Source organism: Malassezia sympodialis, genomic scaffold (assembly GCF_000349305.1).
Source record: "Malassezia sympodialis ATCC 42132 genomic scaffold, msy_sf_9, whole genome shotgun sequence".
Lineage (NCBI taxonomy): Eukaryota > Fungi > Basidiomycota > Malasseziomycetes > Malasseziales > Malasseziaceae > Malassezia > Malassezia sympodialis.
Window position 1 is genome coordinate 289,492 of NW_017387807.1, and position 25,541 is coordinate 315,032.

Genomic DNA, 25,541 nt, shown 5'->3' on the forward strand with positions numbered 1-25,541 from the left:
CTCGGCGGACGCACACTTTGGCACAACGCAGGACCATGTCGACCAACAGTGTGAGCGGATGGACCGTGCCTGAGCCGCGCGAGGCTGCGCCGGAGCTCAAGGTCTACAACACGTTTACGCGATCCAAAGTACCGTTCGTGCCCCAGCGCGGACGTCTCGTGACGTGGTACAACTGCGGCCCTACCGTGTACGACGCCAGCCACATGGGGCACGCGCGCAACTACGTTACACAGGATGTGATACGGCGCATCATGCGCGACTACCTTGGCTACGACATCCACTTTGTCATGAATGTGACGGACATTGACGACAAAATTATTATGCGTGCGCGGCAGGAGCACCTGCTCGCCCAGTTCCGTGCGCAGCACCCCCAGCTGACGCCGCCTCTGCTGAAGACGGTCCAAGAGGCTTGGACAGCCTTTTTCCGCCACACGCTCGCACCGCTTGCGCCGCCCGCGCCGCCGCTCGAAGCAGCCGCTAATCCGGCCGAGGCAGAGCGTCAGCGCCTGGGCGAGGGCGGCTGGGAGCAGGTGGCGCGCCTCGCGCAGAGCGAGGCGTGGCGGACCGAGGTAGCGCAGACGATGCCCAAGTTCAGCCTATGGTTCAAGGCGCTGCAGCAGTCTCGCGACGCCCAAGTCGCTGCCGCCGTGGCACTCGGCGCGGGCGATGCGTCGGGGGCACAGGCCGCCCAGCTGATCGACGCGAGTGTCGATGTGCTGAGTGCACACCTGGACGCGACGCTCGCGCACACTGTCAGCGATCCCGCCGTGTTCCGCGAGCTGGCGGCGCGCTGGGAGGCCGCCTTCTTCGATGACATGCGCCGCCTGCACGTCGAGCCGCCCACGATGCTCACGCGCGTGAGTGAATACGTGCCCGAGATTGTGCGCTTTATTGAGGGCATCCTGCGGAATGGGTACGCATACGTCGACGACGCGTCGCCTGAGAGCAAGAACGTGTGGTTTGCAACGTCTGCGTTCGACGGCAGCGCCTGTCCCGGAGGTGCGCATACCTACGCCAAACTTGCGCCGTGGAGCAAGGGCAATCGTGAGCTGCTCGAAGAGGGCGAAGGCGCACTCGCCGCGAAGGGCAAGCGCAGCGCCGCGGACTTTGCGCTATGGAAGCGTGCCAAGCCCGGCGAGCCGTCGTGGCCCTCGCCGTGGGGCCCTGGCCGCCCCGGCTGGCACATTGAGTGCAGTGTGATGGCCTCCGAGGTGCTGGGTGCGCATATCGACGTGCACTCTGGCGGTGTGGACCTCATGTTCCCCCACCATGACAATGAGCTTGCACAGAGCGAGGCGTACCACGGCTGCACGCAGTGGATCCAGTACTTTTTGCACACCGGCCACCTGCACATCGAGGGCCTCAAAATGAGTAAGAGTCTGAAAAACTTTATCAGCATCGACGAGGCACTCTCGCGCTTCACTGCGCGCCAGTTGCGCCTCGCCTTTCTCCTCCAGACGTGGCATGCCAAGATGGACTTCCGCGAGTCGCTCATGGCTGAAGTACGTGCGGCCGAGTCGTCGTTCAACAACTTTTTTGCCGCTGTCACAGCGCTCGACCGCGAGGCGCGCGCGCGAGGCGCGGCTTTCAGCGATGGGCAGCACCACTACGGGACAGAGGCACAGGCCCTCGCACGGCAGCTCGAGGACGCGCAGTGCGCGTTCCGCGCCGCCATGTGCGACAACTTTGACACTCCACGTGGTCTCGAGGTGTTGCTGCAGCTCGTTTCGAAGGCCAACGTGTACGAGCGCAATTCGTCGCGCGACACGCTGAACGTCACGGTGCTCCGCAACGTGGCTCAGTACGTCGCGAGTATGCTGCGCATGCTCGGCCTGGGCGAGGGGCCGGTCCTCGAAGGCAGCCTCACATGGGGCCACGCGACGACCGAGGACAGCGCCGGGAACCGCGACGACATTGCCGCGCCGTTTGTGCGTGTCCTCTCGTCGTTCCGTGACCGCGTGCGTCAGCTGGCACGCTCAAACGCACCGACGAGCGAGCTGCTCCAGCTTGCCGACACGCTCCGCGACGTCGACTTGGTGGACCTGGGCGTCGCGCTGGAGGACCAAGAGGATGGCCAGGCCCTGTTCAAATTTGTGCCGGCAGAACAGCTGCGCGCAGCACGCGCCGAGAAGGAGCGCGCGCAGGCCGAAAAGGCCGAGCGCAAGGCGGCAGCTGCTGCCGCGGCGGCCGCCAAGCGCCTCGAGCTGCTCGAAAAGGGCCGCGTCGCGCCGGCCGCCATGTTTCAGCCGCCCCACTGCGATCAGTACAGCGCTTGGGACGAGCTGGGCCTGCCGACCGCCGACAAGGATGGCGAGGCTGTGGCCAAGAAGCGGCGGAAGAACCTCGAGAAGGAGCGTGAGCGCCAGGTCAAGCTTCACGAGGCGTTCCTGGCAGCTCGCGAGGCAGGGGAGATTTCGTAGACATGCTACGTTCGCTTGTGAAAGCGCATTAGGAATGTGCCGCTCCGGCGGTACGCTTCGGTGCGCGCTGTATCGTCGTCCATCACATCTTTCTGCTCAAAGTGGCGGCGCATCATTGCGAAAAAGCGCTTATCGGCGCGGCGGCGCTTGTGGTAGCAGAACAGAATCTCGGTCGTAGGCGTCGACATAGCCACGAGCGTATCGACGAGGGGCTGAAATGCCTCTTCGCGGTACACACAGTCGGCGAGAAGGATCACGTCTGGGTGCGTAGGCACATCCGGTGGCAGCGGCTCGCCCCAGTTTAGCTCAGCCACATGGCACGCATCGATCATGTCAGGGTTCAGCTGTGCATTCTCGGCCATGAGCGGCAGCATCGGGGCCTGGTCGGTGATCCATGTTGTGCACCCAATGCCCAGCTTGGCGACCAGGAAGCCAATCAGTCCTGTTCCGCTACCAAGCTCGACAATTGACTTGCCGCGCCACGGATGCTGCTCAAGCGCTAGGTCACTCGCGTGCGGCGCGTACCGCGATGGCATCGACGCAATGTAGGCGCCCAGCACTTCGGCTGCCGGCCAGATCTTGCCACCACACCCACTCGACATATCCAAGTTCAGGTAGATAGGGTATTCGCGCGCCTGCGACGGCGGCGGTGGCGCTTCGGGCGCTGAGCAAGCGGACCCCGTCATGGTGGTCGGCTCGCGCGCACCGTCCGTATAGTACACAATGCACGCCTTCTCACCAAGGAGCGAAGGCAGCTGATCCGGAACTACATCGTCCGTCGGCTCCAAGTCCGGCGACGGAGGCAGCTCATCCTCGCTTGTACCAAACAGCCAGCGCGTAGCCATCGGCCGGGTCGAAGAAGGTGTCGCTCCCTCTTGGCATGCACGTGGCATGTGGAGTTCACCCTCGTCGCGGCACGCCCGCCCGAGCGGGCAGTGTATCGTGCGCTTGTCACTTTAATGACCCCGCAGAGCGATCCGCGGGGGGAGCGCGCCTTGCCCGCTGCTCCGCTCCCCCCTGAGAGAGATCATCGGATACAACCTGCCAGTGCGCCTACTGCGCCTCCCCCGCTTCTTCGCACCAAGAGCGATGTGATGCCTACCCTCTCGCCCGGCCGCTCCCACTACGTGGCGGCATCAATTCCCCAGCCCTACCTCTCAGGCGACCTACATACCTCCAATGCGGCACTTAAGGCTGCGTCTTCGTCGCTTCAGGTGCCCCGCAGTGTGGAGCTGCCGGCCCGCACGCAGCCCTCGGCCAGCCGCTCGCCGCTGTCTGTGACGCGGTCCGTACCCAGCACCCACGAACCAAATGCGCTTTCCATACCTACGATCCCGGGATCTGTGAGCCCACCTAATATTGCAAACTTGAATCTATCCCTTAAGGATGCTGTACAGCCAAGTCCGCTGCCTCCCGAGCCAGGGATGGCGCCTAGCTCGTTCACGTCCGAGACATCTTTGCGCTCGCCTGTGGCGCCCAGCGAAAGCAGCGCAGCATCGTTCATGTCTGTACCTGGCACAGTATCTCGGACAGGGTCGGGTGATGCTCACAATATGCAGGTGCGCACGCCAGACACCTTCGAGTTCTCCGATGTGCCGACCGTACCAACCGGCATGAGCAGTGATGACGACGAAGACGAAGAAGACGATGTACCTGCTTTGCCCGCGCAGGACGCCATTGACAAGTCGCACGTGAATCGTGCGCCGCCCGCGTTCCAGCCGCACCGCACAGTCCCTTTCCGTGCGCCGGTGGGGGCGGCGACGATGTACCGCGGAACGGTGGTTGTTGCGATGCAGGACAAGGTCCGCGTGCTTGTCGTGCGTCGCGGCGCCGACTTCTCGCCAGAAGCACTCGAGCCGAGCTCGGAGCGGATCGTGGCACAGAGTGCAGAACACCATGCGCTACTTGGCTGTCCGGGCAACATATCAACGACATCGCGTGAGCTGCGCGCTACCTCTTTGATATTCTGCCCGCCGGTCTTCGATGCGCAGCGCCATGAGGAGGGACGCTATGTCTGGTACGGCACACCGTGCGGGCACCTGGGCGAGCTCGATACGTACACAAATCATATTACGACGGTACGCACAAACGTGCACAAGGCGCCCATCTCCCTCATCACGCGTCTGGGCCGTGCCATTGTGTGTGTGGACGAAAGCGGCAAGATCTCCACGTGGCTTGCGCGGTCTCAGCCACTGAGTCTCGCATCTACCAACCCCGAGACGGTGCGCATTGACTTGCCAAAGCACTCGCATGTCTCTGTGGCTGGTAGCCTACTGTGGGTATGCTCACAGGTGGTTGTGCCCCGTGTAGGCACCAAATCGAGCCAGCGCATGCTGAGTGTTCGGTGCTACAGTCCCGTGTCGGACTCGCGGCCATTCAATGTCATGGCGCGGCCGGGGCAGCACCCGATGGGCGGCACCGACGGCCTCGGTATGGTGACGTGCTCAGCAGCGCTCCCGGGCCTGCCCCTGGTCGTGTTCTTCGGGCACGAAACGGGTCACATCACCGTATGGAACACGCAAGGACAGTGCCTCGATCAGGTGGCGCTGTGTCCAGAGCCTATCCATACCTTAGTCGGTGTACTGAACCTGATTTGGGCCGGAACACGCTCGGGGCGCATTGCTGTCATGGCGCCGAGCACGACGATGAACCGCATGGTCAAAACGTGGCAGGCCCACCGCGACAGCGTCACGGACCTGCTCTTTGATGCCTATGGACTGCAGCAAGGACAGACGGAACTGGCCGTGTGCAGCGTGGGGGCGGACCATTTCGTCACTTTTTGGGATGCGCCGCTCTCCATCGACTGGATGCACACGGAGGTGAGCCAGCGAGCTGACACCTACTCAAGGTACCGCACACTCAAGGTGCTTACTACGACGTATAACCTCGGCGCGGCGTCACCATCGGACATTTTTGGCATGGTCGACAACATGGACCTATTCCAGCGCATTTTGCGGTCGTCATGCAGCACGAGTCCCGAGGGGCGCGTCACGGGGCCGGATGTAATTGTGTTTGCGTTCCAAGAGCTCATTGATCTCGAAGACAAGCGTCTCACTGCCAAGCGGCTCCTGCTGGGCAGCAACAAATCGAAGAAAACACCGAAGACGGCGGAGGAGCGCGATCGTCTGCCGAGCAGCTACCAGGCATGGCTCGATAAACTCGTGAGCTATGTGCGCCTCGTCATGCCGCCCGAGTCACCTTTTGTGGTACTGTCGGCGGAGAGCATGCTGGGCCTTTTCACAATTGTGTTTGTCAAATCGGAATTGCAGCCACGCATCCGCCAGGTCGACAGCTACTTGGTCAAGACAGGCTTGGGAGGGCGCTATGGGAACAAGGGCGCGGTCGTCACACGTTTTATCGTGGATGACTCGAGCGTCTGCTTCCTCAACTGCCACCTAGCCGCTGGACAGCGCAACGTGCGGCAGCGCAATATGGATATGGCAGATATTCTGCAGTCGACCATACCAGGTGAGTTACAGGCGTACGACCCATCATTTGCCTTTGGCGGCGATGGTTCCATGATCCTCGACCACGAAATCTGCCTGGTGGCTGGCGACCTAAACTACCGCCTTGACATGCGCCGAGAGCTTGTGATCCAGCTAATCGAGCAGCAACGCTATGCAGATCTGGTCAGCGTCGATCAGCTGCTGCAGCAGATGCGGGAGAACCCGCACTTTCGCCTTCGCTCGTTCCAGGAGGCGCCCATTCACTTTGCGCCGACGTACAAGTTCAATCGCCTCACGAACGATTTTGACACCTCCGAAAAAGCACGTGTACCTGCATACTGCGATCGAATCCTCTACCGCGGGCACCTGCCCAACGTTGTGCAGTGCACATCCTACAAGCGATGGGACGCGACGCTCTCCGACCACCGCCCTGTGTCGGCCACGTTTACTGTGCGCTCCAAGTCCATCGACCCGCTGCTGTATGAGCAGGTCGTGGCCAAGACGCGTGCTGAATTTGAAAAACACTTGTGCCAGCTTGTCGAGCTGTGCTGCCATTACTACCAGTGTATATAATACTATCAACGAAGGATCTGAGACAACATCGTGAGTCGCTCTGCCGACGTAGGCGTATGTAGTCCGCCATGGAGCGCCGTCTCAATGCGCTCGGCAAGGCGCCACAGCTTCGCCGCGGGGCCACTCGGTGGCGCTCCGCGCTGCGAACTCACAAATTCGAGGAAAAGGGTCGTGCACCGCTCGTCCCGCGCAAACGCATACAGCGGCACCTCGCTAGGTGCAGGTGCCAGGCACGTCCATAGTGCCAGTAGCACGAGATCCCCTGTTGCATTGGCCACGTAGTCGTCCACAGCCGCGACCACGACGCTCTCTTTTTGCCGCCGCATGCGCAAATGGCTCGTGAGGAACAGGCTAACGGCGTCGTGCGCGGTCTGGATAGGCTGGGGCACCACGCCCCCCTCTTGCAGCTTGCGTATTGCCCATCCTTCCACTTCGTAGGCCACATTCTTCACGCTTCTTCTGAGCCATGCTATACCCTCTGCCATGACCAGCACTTGCAGGTAGCTGGCCACCAGCGACGTGTCATCGCGGAGAAGGCTCTGATCAATCGCAAGCTTGAGGTTCGCACGCACCTTGCGGAGCACGTTCAATTGTGCATCGTCTAGCGGCTGGTCATCAGGGATATGGTTCACGTAGCGTGATAGCGCACCCACGAGGAACAGACACACACGGTGGTATTTGGGACCGAGGCTGATGGCATATTCTAAGGGCGTGCGCATGCCAGTTTGACTGGCAACGCCATTTTGATCAGTTCCCAGCAGCAATTCAAAGTGCGTATCGCGGATGGCCATAATTCGATCCACATCGTTCTTTTCAATTGCAGCGAAGACATCGTGCGGGGCAAAAGGGCGGCGGGGCGCCGTAAGTGGGCCTAAACCACGGCCCTCCGACATACCAGCCACATAGTCTGCGTCCTCGTCCACATTGGTATTGACACCCTCTTCGTGGGTGGTATTGCGCTGGGCAGGCCCTGCCACGCGCCGAAGCAGCTCAGCAATGGCCCAAGCGCCGCGCCGCTGGCTTTCAGTGCCTGTCGCATACAGGTCTAGGTGAGCTTTTGACACATACGTTCCATATTTTCCAACACATCGCAGACGTCACTGGGCAGCGTCGATGTGGCGCCATCTCCGAATAGGCGTTGCAGCTGCACGTCTGTGAGTCTAGGGAAGACCGCGTTCATCGATGGAACGTCCACCGGACGCAGCAGTGAGGCGTCAAGCGTCGTGCCAGGCGCCTTCCACCGCGACCGCACATGCTCTACCACCTGGCGCATATACTGCGCCGTGGTACGTCGCTCTTCGCTCATCAAGCCGTAGGTCTACGGGTATGGGACGGAGCACGGGCTTGGCGTACGCCCAGCTCCACAACTTCCCTGCATTACGATCGGGCGCCTACAGGCGATCGGCTCCGTCGTCGGTCGCGCGCTGGATCCAGGGGCCTCGGTGCGTCCTGATGCGTCTTTTTCTCGCTCTGTATTTCCTTGAGGAGATCCCGTAGACGCTGGTATCCCATATGCATCTTGCCACTAAAGTGGTCAGCCAAGCGGCGGTCCGAGTCCAGAATACTTAGGTACGCTCCACACACGTCGCATACGCGCAGCTTTTGGTGGCCACTTGCACCACTGTTCTCCTGCAGCGTCTGGAGCTCCTTCTCTTTTTCGGAACGCTCCGACTTGAGCGCATCGACTTTCTCGAGCTCCTTGAGCGATTCCTCGACGCGGCCCTGCTCACCAAGAGACTCCATCTCACTCGTAGCGGCCGTAATAGCCTCTTCAATCTCGTTGATATCACGCATCATAGCATTAAACCTCTCCATTTCCTCGGGAGTTTGTTCTAAGCGGCGCCTATTGGCACTGATTTTCCGATCCATGTCCGTCACGAATATATGTATGTTGCGCTGAAAGTCGGATACGATTTGGGGGAAAGTTTCGCCGCGCTCCACGGCCGCATCATAAAGCTCCTTATAACGTGGAAGATGTGATTTGGGGCAGGGACCCAGATCCATTTTCTGCCATGAGCAGCGAGCAACCTACCGTATTGCTGAACAAGTCGTGTGGGCATGTGCCACACAAAAAGTTGCGACACACTTTGGGATCCGTAAAATGCACGTCTTTTTCTGCCGTCCCCATCACTAATAATAAGTATCGATCACATACTCTCGGGGCCCATCAAGCGTTCCAGCGCTATGCGCTGTACCTCGGCTTTCCTGCCCATGACGGCGTCTCACCTACACGAGGGGCGACGCCTCGCTTTATAGGCACGTGACAGTGAATCTTGCCCCGCACACGCGTTCGAGCCGAGTCGCACGCGTGCTAGATCCAGGATGAGCGAGTGGAAGATTGTGATTCCGTTTCCTGGTGGAACAGAAAAAGAGGCATATCATGGACAAGGTATCCACGGTATTTTACGGTTGCATGATCAACCCGATGCGACAGAGCTTCCTGCGGATGGCTCGTGCGCTGGCAGGCCTCTCGCGCTGCTCACACACGGGTTGCTCTCGCATAAGAATGCCATCTTTTTCCGGCCCGCGACAAAGATTCTTGGAATGGATTCGTTTCGATGGGATATAAGGTTTGTGCGCTTGAGATGCTTATGCTAGTGGCGAAGGCGAAACGCCTGGTGAATGGAATGTCGGCGACTATGCGGTACGATCGTTGGCTCTGATGGCAGCTTGGCGCGGAACACACGAACCATATTGTTCAGTACCTCGTGAAGAGATTCGGTTACAGGCTGGATACAATGCTCTCGCACTCAAAAGGGTGCACTGTGTCCACGACCTTTGCCAGCAAGTTCACGTCGTTGAGTCCCAGTGACGGCCTTTTGCCGCCTCCCCGGCGCATGATTCTCTGCTCTGGCCGTCTTCGCATGTCTCGAATCCATGAAAAAGACGAAATATTCATGCCAAAGTTTCAGGAACTTGGATATGCACCCATTAGCTTGCAGGTTCAAGGCCAGGCACGCGAGTTTCGTGTCTATCCCGAGCACCATGAGACACAATGCAACTATCCTGCTCCTCAAATGGCTGAGAATTTACCGCCTTCCATTCAAGTGTTCATCGCACATGGACTGGCTGATAGTGTTGTGCCTGTGGAAGACGCGCCCGATATTGCCAACCTTATCTCGGCCCATCCGCGGAGACAGCCGGGCACGGTACACGTCGAACTATTTCCCAAGTGTGACCACAACTACCGCGGTGATGCAATGCAGGCGCTCCTGCAGAGCATTCAGAGGTGGATGGAAACGAGTATGCAACGCTGCTACAAGTCGCGCTCACTGCCTCTACCCGTCTCGTCGGTTCGGCGAGGGGCTCTGATTGTGGTGGAAGGTCTTGACCGCTCCGGCAAGTCGACTCAAGTGGATCGTCTTGTTCAGCATTTGCATGCACGCCACGTAAAGTTCCCCGAACGCGCGACGGCTATTGGATCTATGATCCATGGGTACCTGACCAAGAAGAGTGATATTAACGACCATGCCGTTCACCTCTTGTTTTCTGCGAACCGTTGGGAAATGATGTGCGTCGACCGAGACTCACCATGCAGCGAATCCATTTTACAGTCTCTGCAGCAAGGGCAGACTGTCGTCTGTGACCGATATGCGTTCTCTGGTATTGCATACTCCTGGGCCAAAGGCCTCCCTCTGGACTGGTGTATTGGCTCAGATGCAGGGATACCCATCCCAGATTTGACCTTGTTCCTGGACCTAGATGAAGAGACAGCCTCTACGAGAGCCTCCTTTGGAGACGAACGCTACGAAAAGCGTGCTTTCCAGGAAAAGGTGCGTCACACATTCTACCAGGTCGAGTCCTTCGTTCAATATGTCGGTGGGCACTGGATTCGCATCGATGCGAGCGGCACACCCGACAAGGTCTGGGAGACAATCCAGCATCATACCGACAGTGTCGTGTCGCAAGGTCCTGTGGCTCTGTTCCCGCTCGATCTAGAGGCTATGAAACCTGCGCTGCCATGGACAAGTGTGGAACCTGAAAAAGCGAGCCTGTAATCATACACAGAAACTAATGACCAAATTGGGCCTTGAGTTGCAAAATGCTTGCTCGCTGATCGGGCGGAAGTGCATTGATCTGTTCGGGTGTCAATTGCAACACTTGTTGAAGCAGCATACGCTGCTGATTATCCAGCTGGGGTGGTTGCGGCGGAGCCGGCATTGGGCCACTGGGCTCCATCGGCGCTGGAACGGGCTGTATAGATACAGGCGGAGTAGCCATGGGATGCGATGCAGGCGGCGGAGGCCCTGCCGGCATCATGGGTGGCACCGTCGGTGCTGCGGGGGGTATGCTTGAGTTAATGCCAGTCTCTCCCATGACACGCCGAACTACCATAGGATCCACCACATTCATCATAAGCATAGCATGGAAAACAGCGTAAGCTAGTTGGGGATTCGCAGTGAGTAAGCTTCGCGCCTGTTCAGGAGCGTTCGCCGTGAGCGATTTCATCTGCGTGAGGATATCGATCAGTTGATGGGGCGGGAGTGATGCAATTGTGCGCGTAATCACATCCGTCGATGGAACACCTGGAGGTGGCATGACGCCACTGGGAACCGGAGGAAGTCCGGCTGGTGTGCGGCCACGAGCGGAGCGGTCGCCGCCATCAAGCATAGGATCCACCTCTGCGAAGTCGAGCCGCAAAGGTCTTCCACCGACCTCAACGTCGTTTAGATTTCGAACTGCCGATGCAGCAGTCTCAGCGTCTATATGTTAATTATAGTGCATTCGTACCTTCATATTCGCAAAAGCCATATCCTTTAAACTTGCCCTGGTCCCGGTCACTGACCAAACGGAAATCGACGACACGACCCACTTCTGAGAACACATTAACTAATTGCTCTTCAGAGACATCATAGGGTATATTTCCAACTATTTGTGTAAGTATCCATGTACGTACCGAATACGACATTCGATCCTCCGCGCTTGGACATGGCGAACGATCGCGTCGTCCTGGGGGAAGGTGGGTTTGGGTCACGTGGAAGTACCTCGAGGGGGCCCCGGCGCGTCGTTCACGGCGGCTGTTCTCCATCATGTCAGGTAATGCAGATGAGTCTCTGCCCATTGTGCGTATTTCTCACTTATATTCTAAGATTCTCAATGAGATGCAGTCAAGGATGGTGGCATCTCAGCGCCAGCTCAGTATAGTCCGTGCTCAGATGCGAAACTGTGAACGCGAGGCAAAACTTCAAGATCTTACCATGGAGCAGCTTCATGGTCTCGGCAGCGAGACGCGTGTGTACAGAGCTGTTGGAAAAATGTATGCATGAAATGCTCACATACAGGTTTATTCGTGAGAGTTTTGACGACATCCTGTCAATTGCCCAATCGAAACGTGATCAAGCACAAGAGGAAAGCAAGATGTTGTCTAAAAAGTGCACAGTGCGTTTTCTATACTAATTCTAGTTCTACGAGAAGGAATCTGGAGAGGCACAGACCCATCTCAAGGATCTGGTAAATACGATTGCAAGCCATACAGGGGCGAGTTCGTGACCTCGACTCGGCGTGCAACGTTACCTCCACATGTGTCCTTTGAAGCAAAGCGCGGCTGCCGGCGTTTGGGGACTATGTACATAGCCATGCTATTCTTATTCCAAATAGGCAGGTACTATATGGTCTGCAAGATCGTGCAGAATACTCTGTTCGGCGTCCTCAAATTCACCGGTATGTGAAGTGCCCGCCGTACTGTTAGGAGATAGTTCCCGATCTTCGAGTGGTTGCGTGTCCATACTAGGAGTACTAGACCTCATATCCTTCGATAAGATATCACCGCCTGGGTTCAGGCCATGGACAACCCCCGTCGAAGAAGCCAGGCTTAATGCTGGTGGAGCCAGTCCCGATAGTGAGTTGGCCAGGGGAATCATATCATTGAACGCGCATTTTTCTTGAATCAGCGACGGTCTGCGCTGAGCATCCGCGTCGGAAAAGGGGCCCGAAGAAAGCACATTATTAGGCGCATGGATCCCATGCCGGCGAGAATTACGCAAAGCGTCTGAACAAACCTTTTTCCAGGCCTGCTCCCGTTCCTGCTTGCGTTGCTCCGCCGTAGACAATTGATACTGATGCTCACTGGAGACAAGGTCAAAGAACGCTGGGTTGATCTCCATAAACAGTTTCAGTGCATTGTAGACAAGCGTGTGGATAGTACTGAAGAGGTTAGTAGAACAAACATACGGATTCCAGTGCGCTTTCGAATTCTCATACAAGCTGCTAAACACAATGGGCAAAATCACCTGAATGTTATCCCCCATCAAGTTGACAATGTACTCATTGTTCCAGAAATACAGAGCACGTTCCGCCACTTGAAAATGTTGACTTTCAATACACCGTGCCACCTGTTGAAACAGAGGTACTTGAATTTTCGCAAAATCTGTAGGGTCGATCACATCCAACACCTCTTCCACTTCGTTTAAGAACATAACTTCTTTTTGTGAATTTGTCTTAGGCCAGAATCGCAGCAATCCCAGCATAACCTCCTCAGTGAGCCGGCTATCCTTTTCAATGAACTGGACCACGCAATAGGCGAGTTGTGGATGGTACATGGCAAGGCTCCGAACTTTATGCAGAGGAAGTAATACCCGTGACAAAAACACTTTGTGCTCTTCCTTAAGAGGCAATGCGAAGCCGTTAATAATAGATCCAAGAATTTCCAAGAGTTCCGCGATGCCATTGTGTCGCTCAGTCTCGTAGATAAACTGAAAGAACACATTATTAATGGAGCGACGAATAAAGGCACGAAGATTGAGGAACTTGCCATAGATCCGATGCAGCGTCGTTTTAAGGAAGTCACGTTCCCGCGGATCTTCACTGTCGAACAGGTCAAGCAATTGCAACACAAAGCCATGGTCGATATATTTCTTTGCAACGCTCGTGTTTAGTTCGGTGCTCTCAATGAAACGTAAAAATAGTTCATAAACAAGCTGTAGATGAGGCCAGGCAAGCTCAAGGACGGGCTCATCTTCTTCAGGATCGAACATGTCTCCAAGGGCACTGGAAGGCGGTGGTATGGTTCGGAACAGGTTCGCCGCAAACATATTCACCATTTCAGGATAAATGGGCTCCGTGATAGCGCCTCGCTGTGTTGTGATATACTCCAGCATTTCTTGCAGTGCGTGAGCTTTGATCTGTTTACCAGCAAGCTCGGTGCTTGCATCCGTAAAATCAAACACAATACTGGCCTGTCTTAATTTTTTCACAAATAGCTGGGATTTCTCAGAAGGCATTACTTCTGCGAAAGCGGGCAAAGGCTCCAGCTGTCGTGTCTCTGTTGGCTGAATGCGGCTGCTGCGCTGTTTCCGCGGTGCGGTCCGTGCTGGAGGGATTGTGTCTTTAGGCGCCACCGTCGGCGTAACCGGCTGACGCAAGCGAGCCATGGCTGCTGAAGGAGTTGTTCCTTGTGCAGATATATAGCTGGGCATTCCTTGCTGCGTATTCGAAGAAGCATTCAAGTTACTAACGGACGAGTTATCCCCCGTAGAATTTGAACGGCTAGGGGGAGGTAAAATAGCCGGTGACGAAGTGGAAGATGGTGTCGAAGCTCTAGGCGGCGGTGGGGGCGGCGTTTGGGGTGCTGCCGAAACCTTTGTTTGCTTTACGGCACCTGCCTTCCCACTGGTACTCCCTGACATGCTGGGAGAAGATGACGATGACGACAAACGCGTAACAGTACTGTTGGGAGCCGATGCTAAGGTAAATGAACATGTGGGCATACCTGACGAGGGCATCTGGGTGCGAAGTCCCCCAGATAGAAAGCTCCGAGAGCTTTGGTCTTTGGAGGGCGGTGCAGGAGCGCTGGAGCTGTTGTTACCGCCACTGTTATTCCGGCCCTGATTGTCGTTATTGCGTGGCCGAGATAAGTTCTGTGTAAGTGCAATAATAACATACCATGGCCTTTTTAAGGCCCTTCATATTGGCTATAATACACAACCGATGTGGCCCAGGCCGAGGTAGGAAACAATGCACCCGACTGTTGTATGGGTTGTGGACACAAGCTCGGGCACACATGAAAGGCACACACCCAGTAGGGCCTACTAGGTCCACGGGAAGATCCGAGACTTGGGCAACATCAATACACACCTCCATCGCTGACGCTGTCATTCCGCGTCCTCGTTCTGCTTCCACCGTTATGGCGTTATCGATTTTTGTGCCGATTGCGTATATCGTTACACTCTTCGCCTCTTTGGCACTTTTCTCCAAATTTTACCGTGCGCGAACGCAGCGGCGCTCCCTCAAGTTCCAGGAAGCTGCGTCGGAAGATGTGGATGTACAGCCGGATCGCGCTATATACCAGGCACTGAGCGATGTGCAAGAAGAATACCCGGATTTGCCTGCCGATGCCGAAGAATGGATCGTTCCTCGTCATCTTCTTCAAGCATCATTGCTTGCTCGTGCTGTTGCTGCTTTGCGCCGCATGAGTTCCCTTCGCGAAGACAAGCAAGCCCTTCAATCTCTCTTGGATCGCGGCTCACTCGGCGATGATGCTGCTACCATGCTTGAGGCTAAGGAGAATGAGACTCGCACGGAGGCTTTTGATATTGCGCGACAGGCGGGACGTTTCAATCCAAACTGGAGCAAGCTCATCTTTGAAAATGCAAACCAAATTTCCATTAACCTCAATTTCCGCGATGTGCTGCTCAACATTTCTAAGCAGCGCGAAGAAGAAGTAGCAAAGATGCGTCAGATGGGTATGGATCCTCCAAAGCTCAAGTTTGCTGTGATGCCTAAGCCAGCATAGTAATGAATACATATACTTGATGCCGTAATTCCGCATTATCAACTATTCCAGGGCGCGGCGCACTACGTAGCGGAACATCGCAGTTTCTGTTAAACAGTGTCTAATTTTCGCCGATGAAACTCAGCGATCTTGGTCATTTGCTGCTCGTGCTTCCGCTCTTGCCATGCCATTAGACGGCTAGTCTCATGGATAGGAAAGCCAAAAATGCGAGGCACGACTCTTTCAATCCTAACATTGGGCGGGACTGTGGGCTCCGTGGAGTGGTCGGAGGCCACCCCCATGCAGTCAGTCTCTTCACCGGAGAGCGCATGCCCTGACTTGCGTTCCAAAGCCAGAGCTCTTTGATGCAGAGCATCAGCAGACACACCACCATATTGCCGCTGCGTTCGTGGTACTGGGGGAGGAATAACAGTCGTTTTTGTCGGGATCATGTGAGGGTATACCATGAGCTAAAGGCGTCAGATCATCACCCAACGTACCAACATATGCGGCAAAGAAGAACCAAAAAATGCACCATCAATGGCGCAGTGGCGCGAGCTCTTCGGTCGATAAAGATCCTCGCACCGGGGGCAGTATAGGCGGACTGGGCTTTGAAACGGGATGTCAGACAATCCCACCGGTAACAGCGGTTGCTGATAGCACAGTACTCGAGGACACCGACCAAAATCAGCGCGCTTGAATTTGTCAAGCTGGAATTGTCAATTGCACAGTCAGAACATACCATTTTTGCGAGTCCACGTGTTGTCACGACATATCTAGCGTGGATAAGTCCATATAAAATGCGGGCCTGCGTCTCGATTTGGTCACGATTTGAGTCACTGATGTTTTCATCAAGTGCGTCGGTGATTAAATCGAGGGCGTACAAATAGTGGTGAACCTCTGAGTTCAAGCCGGTGAGATTGAAGCGATCCAATATGTAGTCTTCATCGATCTCGCAAAAGTACTCATTTCCCTTTGTGGAAAGAAACCAAGCAATCCAAGTACTTGCGGCGTAATCAGATGACCCCGAAGAAAGCTCATCCACTGCAAAGTTAGACTATGATCCCTTCCACATACTGTTTGGTGAATGCTGGCCGCTGGGACGGCGTCGCAAATGCCCAAATGTATAACATCTCCATCAGCCTAATAGGTCAAGTGGGAAATGTGGAATTGTTAGGTCATCCGATCCTGCCTGTAGACTCAGGCGGGACGCTGCCACGAACTATTTTACTTGCAACGTATACCACACTATGGTTCCTTCACTGCGGGCCCTGACAATGCGCACTGGCGCTCTTCGGACTGTCAGTCGCTCACCCATCCTGACTCGTACACCTCTGTCTCTTCCGAAGCGATTTTTGGCGTCGGACGCAAAGCCGCAGGAAATGACGGTCCGTGACGCTCTCAACTCGGCCATGGAGGAGGAAATGCACAGGGATTCGAGTGTATTTCTTTTGGGAGAAGAAGTGGCTCGTTACAATGGTGCCTACAAGGTGACAAAGGGTCTTCTGGATAAGTTTGGTGAGGACCGCGTTGTGGATACGCCCATCACGGAGGCTGGCTTCGCAGGTCTTGCTGTGGGTGCTGCATTTGCGGGTCTTCGTCCAATTTGCGAATTCATGACGTTCAACTTTGCTATGCAGGCCATTGACCAGATCATTAACTCTGCAGGCAAAACACACTACATGTCAGCCGGTGGCGTTCATTGCCCGGTCGTCTTTCGTGGACCTAACGGTGCGGCTGCGGGTGTGGCAGCACAGCATTCTCAAGACTACACAGCTTGGTATGGTCAGATCCCTGGTCTCAAGGTTGTAAGCCCGTATAGCGCTGAGGATGCTCGTGGCCTCCTCAAGGCTGCCATTCGTGACCCTAACCCTGTCGTGGTGCTCGAGAATGAGATCTTGTATGGTCATTCTTTCCCTGTTTCAGAGGAGGTACTGTCAGAAGATTTCTTACTGCCCATTGGTAAGGCCAAAATTGAGCGTTCTGGCAAAGATATCACGATTGTTTCGCACTCGATTGGTGTTGATCACGCCCTCAATGCTGCGAAGTTGCTCAAGGAGGAGGGTGTTGAGGCTGAAGTGATTAACCTTCGTACGATTCGTCCCCTTGACATCGAGCCTGTCATCGCTAGTGTGAAGAAGACGAACCGGCTTGTTACTGTTGAGGGCGGTTTCCCTGCATTTGGTCTCGGCAGCGAGATCTGCGCCCAAATCATGGAATCGGAAGCCTTTGATTACCTCGATGCTCCTGTCGAGCGTGTTACGGGTGCTGACATTCCTACGCCGTATGCTACAAACTTGGAAAGCCTGTCTTTCCCTACCCCTGAGCTGGTTCAGAAAGTGGCTAAGCGCGCCCTCTACCGCACATAAGTAGAGTCTTCAGCAACGTATTTCAGTGAAATTATGGACTAGAAATTGTTGCTTTTATACTATTTAGTTCGACGAGCTGATAAAGAACCACTTGTCAATGCTCGGATCGATGGGCGCCGGGGGCTGAGGGTTGGCAGTCGGGATCGAGGCCACAACCGCGTCGTTAGGACCAACCTGAGCCTTGCTTCCCTGCACCGTCGAGTTCTCGAGCTTGATGTCACCGGCGTTGGCCTGGCCAGCGATCAGACGGCGCCAAGCCTCGTGGCACTCATGGATGACCTCAGTCGCGTAACTCTTGTTCTTGGCCTCACCCGAAAAAGCGAACTGGTTTTCGGGCTTGCCGTCAGGGATCTTGTAAATGCGGAACCATTCGTTGGTGGCGCGAATCAGGCCAGGAAGGTGCTTCTCGACATCCTCGATGTCGTTGAGCTTGGGAGCAATAGGATCATTGACGTCGATCACAATCACCTTCCAATCAGTCTCACCTTCGTCAAGAAGGGCCATGACACCGAGAACCTTGACCTGTTTGATCTGGCCGGTGTAGCCAACTTGCTCACCAATTTCGACGACGTCAAGGGGGTCATTGTCACCATTAGCCTTGGTGTCAGGGTGCGTGAACGAGGGGTCCTCCCAGGTCTGAGGGAAGGCACCGTAGTTCCAGATGTAACCCTTGTGAGGGAACGAGTTGCGCACGAAACGCAACTTACCCTTTTTGGTATCCTGCTTGAAGGGGTTAAAGGCATCCTCCTTGCTGATCTCCACCTTGGCATTGGTCCAGCGGGGAATCTCAACGATAAAGTTCAGAATGCCGTTCGCCTCATCAGCGTACAGCGGCACATCGTGGAAGGCCGAAAGAGGCTGACCGGTCGACTTCGACTCGAGGTAGACACGGTAATCGAGAGTGTTAGGGGCACCAATAACACGGGTCTGGATGTCCTGAGCACTAGTCATGATATGTCGGGAGGAAGCCAGAATCGAACCTGTCTGTTGTAGACGACGCAGTAGCAGTTGGCGTGAAAGCATCCACGGGAGGCTGGCATCTTGCTGCCACTGCTCCGGGCGCACGGGCTCTTCACGTGCAGCGCCAGCGTGTCGTAGTTCGGCCGAAGAATGATACAAGCGCTTGTCTAACGAAGCCAATATGATTCGCTCTCTGACCCGGCTCATTTTAAGCCCCATACCGGCGACACACTTCTTTGTCTCCATACGTCCCAATGTCTCAGTTCGGTGACTTTGACGCTGTGCGCAACGACATTATTGCTATCTTGAAGAACAAGGACTACGATGATGGATCGATTGGTCCTGTTCTTGTTCGTCTAGCTTGGCATTCTTCTGGTACCTACAGCAAGGAGGATGACACTGGCGGCTCCAACGGTGCCGGCATGCGCTACGAGGAGGAGGGTGGTGACCCTGCCAACTATGGTCTCCAGAATGCTCGTACTTTCCTTGAGCCTATCAAGAAAAAGCATCCCTGGATCACCTACGCCGACCTCTGGACTCTCGCCGGCGTCGTTGCTATCAAGGGTATGGGCGGTCCTGACATCGAGTGGAAGCCGGGCCGCACGGACTTTGCTAACACCAAATACATTCCTCCGCGTGGCCGCCTGCCCGATGGTGCGCAGGGCAATGACCACCTCCGTCACATCTTCTATCGTATGGGATTCAACGACCAGGAGATTGTGGCTCTTTCTGGTGCTCACAACCTGGGTCGTTGCCACAAGCACAACTCTGGTTTCGATGGCCCTTGGGTTGTCAACCCCACTCGCTTTGCTAACACCTACTTCAAGCTACTTCTAGATCTGAAGTGGGAGCCCCGCAAGTGGGACGGCAACTTCCAGTACTCTGCTCGCGCGCCTGGTATGGATGAGGATGACGAGCCGCTCATGATGCTTCCCACTGACTACGCCCTCATCCAGGACGACAAGTTCCGTCCCTGGGTTGAGAAGTACGCTGCTGACAGGGACCTGTTCTTCCAGGACTTTGCCAAGGCATTCGCCAAACTCATTGAACTCGGTGTCTACCGCGACGAAGATGGCATCGCCCGCTGCGACAAGCGCGATGCCAAAGGCTCGTACATCTCGGCCCCCAAGAAGAGTGACACGGTGGCGGCTAAGCCGCACTTGTAATGCGGTTGAGTAGCCATGAGGACTGGCTCGTGCAGCTTTTCTCTCTATTACATAATAGCTCGATATAGACGCGGATGGGTCGATACGGTGAGGCCGAACGTCGCATTATGTGGAGGTAGCTCGCAGCCAATAGAATTTACATTGTTGGTCTGGACCAAACAGCGCTTGTTTCAGCTGCGCTGACCAACACAGGTCATGGCCGAATCGCTTGTTGCTTTCGCCCAGATCAACACACCCAGCTACTAACGCGTGGCCTCCTTCGCCCGCTAGTGTGCGTGGACCTTCATGATGTCCGGACTAGGTATCGACTTTGATCCGCCCTTGGATGCTTCTGTATCGAAAGACACAGAGAATGTAGTCCCCAAAGGCATCACTCTCAAGTCATCACGCCGCCGCGCACATGTGCGTGGTCGAAGTCACCATGGCAAAGGGGACAGCACGAACAAGGCTCATGCCCACTTGCAAATTCCTTCGATGCCTTTGCGCGAAAACCAATCAATTGCTAATGCTGGCTTGCAGACATCGCCCGTGTATACGATGAAACATCCTCTGCCGGCAAAACCTATTGTGGATTGGTCGGTTATGCAGGACGTTCAGCCTGTACCTGCGCGTCTCCGGGTTGAAACGCCTAGTGATACTTCGACCTCGCCTCAATCACTGCATGTTACGAATCCAGCTCCTATCAATATGGCAGTACCTATGGCACAAGTCCCTATCCCTACGCCTTCCTCGACACCCTATCTGCATGTGGGTAATCATTTTCCTGAGTCATTAACGCCGCCACTGAAATCTATGAATGAATTGAACATTCATGACCTTCCTGCGAAACCCCAGACCACACCGATGCTTCCTCCAGAGCGTGATGAGCGCGTCAACATCGATATTTTTTTGGAGAATGATCTTTGTGTTGAAAGAAGTACACTTCATGGATACATTAGGTTGGTACTACCTGATCACACCGACCCTTCCACTGCAATGCTTCTTGCCCAACCTCGGGTGCGGTTAATCGGTTTTGAAACCCTCCCTGATGAGGACATCCGACACATATTTTACCGTCACATGTCGGTTATTGACGGGGATCGCAGTAATGATGGACCGTCGGAACCGTACGTACTTCATGGTTCGCCAGCCGTATCCCATCCTGAGAATCTGGGCCAAAATTTGTTGCCTTGCTTTGCTTCGTTGCCTGACAATGATGGCTATTGTCTTGGACAGGCTGGTGAACATGTTCTACCATTCTCCTTACAGGTGCCAATGGATAAGGGGGCAAAGGGAAGCTATCAGAGCAATTCGGCAGAAGTCGGCTACATCATCATTGCTTCTGTCCGGGTCAAGGCATTTGGCGAGAAGCAGGGTGGTGTGGCCCATTGTTTCCAAAAGCTACAACTGTATCCTTATTTGAACCCCACGTCTGCGCTTGCAAGTGCATCACAACCGATTGTTGCCCGTTCCAACTCTGCCGAAGCGAATGCCCGAGGCATTCAGTTGGCGGCTTCTCTACACCGTGAGACTTGGGTGGCTGGTCAGCGCGTGTACTTCGATGTTAGTGTGCTGAACAATGGAGAAAACATGCTTAATATGCTGCGTATCGCACTTGTCCGTGTCGAGAATTTATATCATATGCGCAGCGTGATACCCGCTTCACCACTAGATCTGAACTCGTCTAGCTCAATTATCGTTGATGAAACGCTTACGGCCGGCAATACGCACCACTGGTGGACTGGTGCCCCATCAGGCATACCTGTTTATTTTGCGCACTCCTTTCAGCTTCCCGATAATATTATCTCAATCGAGCGAAGTCGGCATGTGGAAGTTCAATACATGCTCCGTATTGGAGTGGGTGCCGATGCTTCGACCCTGGTGGAAGTGGATTTGCCATTGCAAGTGATCAACTATGTCTCACTAGATCCCCCGCCACCTCGTCGCACTTATATGAATGCTGTCGGACTTCTTAGACATTCGGGTGATTCTTTGCTTGACCAGCATCAGATGATTGAACGACTGCGGGCGTTGGATGCCATGCGCAGTCCCAAAGAAAAGCAGAACTCATCTATGTTGTCTCCTGAGATGGTACAGCCTGTCGCGATACGAACCACTCAACACAAGCGATCTCTTGACTTTATTAATAGCGCTATACGAAGCGCAACGGCCCGTCATACGTCACCCTTTGCCACCAGTGCCGTGTCTCCTGCTGGCTTGGGCATTGAACTAGGCCCCTCACCAAGTACATCTATATCAACTACACCTGTAAGGACAGTTCCAACTCAACCTTATTGTCCTTCAGTTCCTGTGGTTCAGGTTCGTGGTCCTGTGGATTCCGTGGCCGATACTTCTCTGGCACTAGGAGATGAGACTGTTGGTGATGTCGAGCTCGCCTTTGATAAAGACCAAAGCAAAGCTGATAACAGTAATGTTTCAACGCATGTGGCCTGTCATGAAGCAATCGATTCATATGATGATCGTTCAGGGATGAAGAGCGACCGGGATCCTAATGCGTCGCAATTAAATTCCACCTCCAGTACGGCTCCTTCTACTCCGACTCGCGAAGTGACCTCTCGGATTAATCGAGGCTCCGCCAGTGTGCCCCGTGCGCTACGAACCAAATCGTCATTCACGTTTGCGACTAGCACATCACCTTTAAAGATGAAATCGACTGATCGCGTTGCGATTGGTCATTCAGAAAATAAGTGAAACAATGAGACAATCTTTGATTAGTTCACTGTTCTCAACAAAGGCTAGAAACTTGCTCTTTGAAATAAGGTTGCACAATGAATGGACTTGGACCTTGCAGATTTGCGAATATGTCACGCTTAGATCCACCACCCATTGTCCAATTTGTGAATAGTATTTAGTCAACACATTTCCAATTTCGTTGAAAGGCGGAACTAGTCTTCATTAGTAAACAGCTTGAGACGCTCGTTGGAAGACGCCGTCGAGTATAGGTCGGGGTTCATACGTTACCGCTACAAGATATTGAGCGTAAGCTTATACACATCTTAGCGGGTCTTTCATCCGCTGCGTATGGCTCAAATAAATAATACCAATCAGATGGGTACGATGAATCCTGTCACGTACCCATCCAATGAATGGCACAACCCCGCACTGCCAGTTGAAGAGCCGGGGAAAAAATTGCATGTAGGAAGCACTGGTTTGCTTTCGAACTCGACGCACTTTGAGCAAAATAACAACAGACAGACGTATATGAGTTTGAACCCCCAGATCCCAACAAATGGAATATCGGTGAATGCCGCACCTATTCCTCCTAGCCTTCCTCAAAGCGATTTGACTGTTGGTTTGGGTATGACTACAGCCATTAACGTGAGTCCAGGCGCCAATGCAGCGTCTATCATAAGATCACCAGATCATACAGCTCGTCATTTCCCAGCGATGGATTTGCATCAAACGACACGCTTAAATTTACCCCACACAGATGTACTTGCACCCGTTAATCACGAACTCACCACTGTCGAACCTTCATCCCTCCAAAATATGTTTGGAGGTAACGCATTAACTGATCCATCTAGTGCATTGCCCGAAATTGGGTCTATTGTTGACGAAATGGCCCGTGTTGCTGCAGATGCTAGCGTCCATTTCCATGGGGGTCAATATGATAAATCTAGTGACAAGGTCGAATCATTGAAAAAGATGATCAGACGCATTGGTGACATTGGCATTATGAGCATGAATTATGCTGCCAATCACCAGAGTCAGCCCGGCGCCTCCAGTGGAGCATCTATAACATCTCAAAGTTTATCTCCCGAGCACGAGAAACAGTTATTTAACGCCTCATTATTCTCGACAGCTGCAGATGGCTATGAGCCTCGAAAGCGAAGGATTATTGCAAATGAGGCCTCCGAAGTACCAATGAAAGCACTTCGCAGTCAGTCCATGTCTACACGTGCTCGGTCTCGCTCGGATCTGTCAGAGCTTGCTCACCACTTGTCGCATATTGAAAAGAAATGGACGGTTTCATCTCTACTTTCGCCGACGTTTCAATCAAGCCAGTTTGATTTCCAGCTTAATCCTGCCTCATGTCAAGGACAAACTGCAACACAGCCTTCGTCGTTTCCTTTCTCTGATACTGCCAACACCCAACCCGTGTTGGCTTCGACGCAACCGGAGAATATTATGCCAACTGTCCCTGAACAGGCCCCAATGGTTGCATCAGCGGTGTCACAGCCGGCTACCCCGACTAGTGGGGCTCCTACAGCAAAACCAATGAATGTGCTAGGGCCAGTCAATGAAGGACCGTCAAAAGCCAATTTACTTCCAGCATCTTCTATGGCTCTCAATCTCGCCTTGGACCAACCATCGTCGGATGCATGGCAAATTGAAAATAATAGTCAAGTTTTGAATTCCACCCCGTTAACTAACAATGATGCTTTTGACACTTCCAATTCCAACTTATTGGATTCTACAGATGATGGTTGGGAAAACCTTACGATGATGGATCGATCGGCTGGAGGTACTAGTGAACTTTCGCCCGAACTCCGTGTCATCTATGATAAGGTTTTCCATGACTATTTAAATTCACTGTGTTCAAATCTTGAGGCAAAAGACGAACGTGGAGAGCTTATCCATCAAACTCTTATGCCCAAAAAAATGGCACGTTTGGACGAATCGCCTGATTTTCGCCCTTTCAAATTCCGCATCCAGGCTTTTACGAAGGCTTTTCAAACTGAACTTCAGCGACATGGTCTCAGCGAAGATGATGCTTCAATGCGAAGGATTAAACCCTACTTATGGACTCATGCGTACATCTCTCGATTCAATGAAGACGGGAAAAAAGCCAAGTCGAAGGGAAACCATATTTGGAATGTGGAAGCACGTCGATTACCGGGTGGCGGTTGGGAATTTTTCGCCTTCACCCCTAAAATCACCGCTGCTACAAGTAAAGTCGCATATGTTGGAGAACGGTGGTCTTGGAATCTGCGCATATGGGATCCTCAAGGATCCAACGGCAACATTAAAGTCGTGTATTCGGCCAATACAATGCCGCAATGGCTGCATTGGGAGGAGGACGAGAAAGTTCTTGCGGGCATTCCTTGTAATCCCTCGGAAAGCGGTGAAGTGAGCGTCACGGCGCTTTACGTCCAGTTTGGGCAGCTTCATCGTCTCGAGCATTCTTTCTTTCTCCAGGTTCTTCCGTCTAAAGTGGAGACTCAATCTATCGGGGAGTCTCCTTCGAAAACATCTGAAGCACCGCCAACGCAACACACTGCAGGTGTGTATGCATCTCAGCCTGCTCAGGCGCCGGTGCTCGCGATGGAAATGAATGGCACACATCCTGAAATGCAAAAGCATGAAGTCGTTGAACCATCGCATGCACCTGATGTACTTTCTTCCATTCCTTTCCCATTTACACCCCCACTTTATATGGACAAGGTTCACAGACCATTCCATTTCGACCCGTCACTCCTAGGGGGTCAGCCTGCTCCCACAGCAGGTCCAGCATTTTCTGGTTCGGCATCGGGGCCACAAACAGCTGTGTTTGTTAACAATACCTCATCCCAAAGTGTGGCTCCGTCGATACCGAACTCTGCAGGTGTGCATACTTCACCGACTGCACCCGTGACAATCTCTGCTTCCAATGATTCCAGGATGTCGACGACACCCCACGTGATGCATGAACATGAGCCGTCCGCCGTGCTACAATTGTGGAATTCCATTGAGAGGAGGCAACAGCAGCAGGCATCTTCGCTGATGCTTCTAATGCCCCAACGTCCACAAGCTTTTTCATTAAGTGAGCATCCTGGCCAAGGGACACCTATGTCGAATATGCCGAGCGATATGAGTGCCACGTTGCCACAATTGAGCCCAAACCCGCCGTCGTAGATTTCGATGAAATCTCATACAAGAGAGACGTGCATATACATTTCACACATTGTACTATTATA

General features: G+C 54.2%; 14 protein-coding genes and 1 pseudogene across 15 annotated transcripts; 9 read left to right on the forward strand and 6 right to left on the reverse strand.

Annotated features, from left to right (window-relative positions):
* Nucleotides 1-35: 35 nt before the first annotated feature.
* MSY001_1932 (uncharacterized protein) lies at nt 36-2,420 on the forward strand (the record flags this gene model as incomplete). The annotated part of the gene is made up of 1 exon (XM_018883760.1): nt 36-2,420. The coding sequence occupies one exon, from the start codon at nt 36-38 to the stop codon at nt 2,418-2,420; it is 2,385 nt and encodes a 794-aa protein (XP_018740488.1).
* Nucleotides 2,421-2,425: 5 nt separating this feature from the next.
* Nucleotides 2,426-3,265, reverse strand: MSY001_1933 (uncharacterized protein; the record flags this gene model as incomplete). Its single annotated transcript, XM_018883761.1, is given in 2 exon segments — nt 2,426-2,927; nt 2,946-3,265. 2 exon segments carry the CDS (start codon nt 3,263-3,265, stop codon nt 2,426-2,428), a joined length of 822 nt encoding a protein of 273 aa, XP_018740489.1.
* A 708-nt stretch (nt 3,266-3,973) lies between these two features.
* Nucleotides 3,974-6,439, forward strand: MSY001_1934 (uncharacterized protein; the record flags this gene model as incomplete). The annotated part of the gene is given in 2 exon segments (XM_018883762.1): nt 3,974-4,699; nt 4,712-6,439. 2 exon segments carry the CDS (start codon nt 3,974-3,976, stop codon nt 6,437-6,439), a joined length of 2,454 nt encoding a protein of 817 aa, XP_018740490.1.
* A 1,377-nt stretch (nt 6,440-7,816) lies between these two features.
* MSY001_1935 (uncharacterized protein) lies at nt 7,817-8,652 on the reverse strand (the record flags this gene model as incomplete). The annotated part of the gene is made up of 3 exons (XM_018883763.1): nt 7,817-8,446; nt 8,472-8,569; nt 8,595-8,652. 3 exons carry the CDS (start codon nt 8,650-8,652, stop codon nt 7,817-7,819), a joined length of 786 nt encoding a protein of 261 aa, XP_018740491.1.
* A 109-nt stretch (nt 8,653-8,761) lies between these two features.
* On the forward strand, nt 8,762-10,437 carry MSY001_1936 (uncharacterized protein; the record flags this gene model as incomplete). The annotated part of the gene is made up of 3 exons (XM_018883765.1): nt 8,762-9,009; nt 9,038-9,083; nt 9,142-10,437. The coding sequence occupies 3 exons, from the start codon at nt 8,762-8,764 to the stop codon at nt 10,435-10,437; spliced, it is 1,590 nt and encodes a 529-aa protein (XP_018740492.1).
* A 13-nt stretch (nt 10,438-10,450) lies between these two features.
* Nucleotides 10,451-11,370, reverse strand: MSY001_1937 (uncharacterized protein; the record flags this gene model as incomplete). The annotated part of the gene is made up of 3 exons (XM_018883766.1): nt 10,451-11,118; nt 11,171-11,254; nt 11,337-11,370. The coding sequence occupies 3 exons, from the start codon at nt 11,368-11,370 to the stop codon at nt 10,451-10,453; spliced, it is 786 nt and encodes a 261-aa protein (XP_018740493.1).
* Nucleotides 11,371-11,553: 183 nt separating this feature from the next.
* Nucleotides 11,554-11,929, forward strand: MSY001_1938 (uncharacterized protein; the record flags this gene model as incomplete). The annotated part of the gene is made up of 3 exons (XM_018883767.1): nt 11,554-11,696; nt 11,722-11,818; nt 11,843-11,929. 3 exons carry the CDS (start codon nt 11,554-11,556, stop codon nt 11,927-11,929), a joined length of 327 nt encoding a protein of 108 aa, XP_018740494.1.
* Nucleotides 11,930-12,024: 95 nt separating this feature from the next.
* MSY001_1939 (uncharacterized protein) lies at nt 12,025-14,344 on the reverse strand (the record flags this gene model as incomplete). The annotated part of the gene is made up of 2 exons (XM_018883768.1): nt 12,025-14,262; nt 14,321-14,344. 2 exons carry the CDS (start codon nt 14,342-14,344, stop codon nt 12,025-12,027), a joined length of 2,262 nt encoding a protein of 753 aa, XP_018740495.1.
* A 217-nt stretch (nt 14,345-14,561) lies between these two features.
* Nucleotides 14,562-15,170, forward strand: MSY001_1940 (uncharacterized protein; the record flags this gene model as incomplete). Its single annotated transcript, XM_018883769.1, has 1 exon — nt 14,562-15,170. One exon carries the CDS (start codon nt 14,562-14,564, stop codon nt 15,168-15,170), a length of 609 nt encoding a protein of 202 aa, XP_018740496.1.
* An 89-nt stretch (nt 15,171-15,259) lies between these two features.
* On the reverse strand, nt 15,260-16,191 carry MSY001_1941 (annotated as a pseudogene). The gene is made up of 3 exons: nt 15,892-16,191; nt 15,650-15,859; nt 15,260-15,619 (listed from the first exon to the last, which is right to left on the reverse strand). Coding segments are annotated over exons 1-3 (870 nt in total).
* A 208-nt stretch (nt 16,192-16,399) lies between these two features.
* On the forward strand, nt 16,400-17,518 carry MSY001_1942 (uncharacterized protein; the record flags this gene model as incomplete). The annotated part of the gene is made up of 2 exons (XM_018883770.1): nt 16,400-16,892; nt 16,926-17,518. 2 exons carry the CDS (start codon nt 16,400-16,402, stop codon nt 17,516-17,518), a joined length of 1,086 nt encoding a protein of 361 aa, XP_018740497.1.
* Nucleotides 17,519-17,581: 63 nt separating this feature from the next.
* MSY001_1943 (uncharacterized protein) lies at nt 17,582-18,469 on the reverse strand (the record flags this gene model as incomplete). Its single annotated transcript, XM_018883771.1, has 1 exon — nt 17,582-18,469. One exon carries the CDS (start codon nt 18,467-18,469, stop codon nt 17,582-17,584), a length of 888 nt encoding a protein of 295 aa, XP_018740498.1.
* Nucleotides 18,470-18,732: 263 nt separating this feature from the next.
* On the forward strand, nt 18,733-19,644 carry MSY001_1944 (uncharacterized protein; the record flags this gene model as incomplete). The annotated part of the gene is made up of 1 exon (XM_018883772.1): nt 18,733-19,644. One exon carries the CDS (start codon nt 18,733-18,735, stop codon nt 19,642-19,644), a length of 912 nt encoding a protein of 303 aa, XP_018740499.1.
* A 288-nt stretch (nt 19,645-19,932) lies between these two features.
* Nucleotides 19,933-22,208, forward strand: MSY001_1945 (uncharacterized protein; the record flags this gene model as incomplete). Its single annotated transcript, XM_018883773.1, has 6 exons — nt 19,933-20,391; nt 20,479-20,582; nt 20,730-20,754; nt 20,860-21,825; nt 21,943-22,056; nt 22,164-22,208. The coding sequence occupies 6 exons, from the start codon at nt 19,933-19,935 to the stop codon at nt 22,206-22,208; spliced, it is 1,713 nt and encodes a 570-aa protein (XP_018740500.1).
* A 925-nt stretch (nt 22,209-23,133) lies between these two features.
* On the forward strand, nt 23,134-25,479 carry MSY001_1946 (uncharacterized protein; the record flags this gene model as incomplete). The annotated part of the gene is made up of 1 exon (XM_018883774.1): nt 23,134-25,479. The coding sequence occupies one exon, from the start codon at nt 23,134-23,136 to the stop codon at nt 25,477-25,479; it is 2,346 nt and encodes a 781-aa protein (XP_018740501.1).
* Nucleotides 25,480-25,541: the final 62 nt, after the last annotated feature.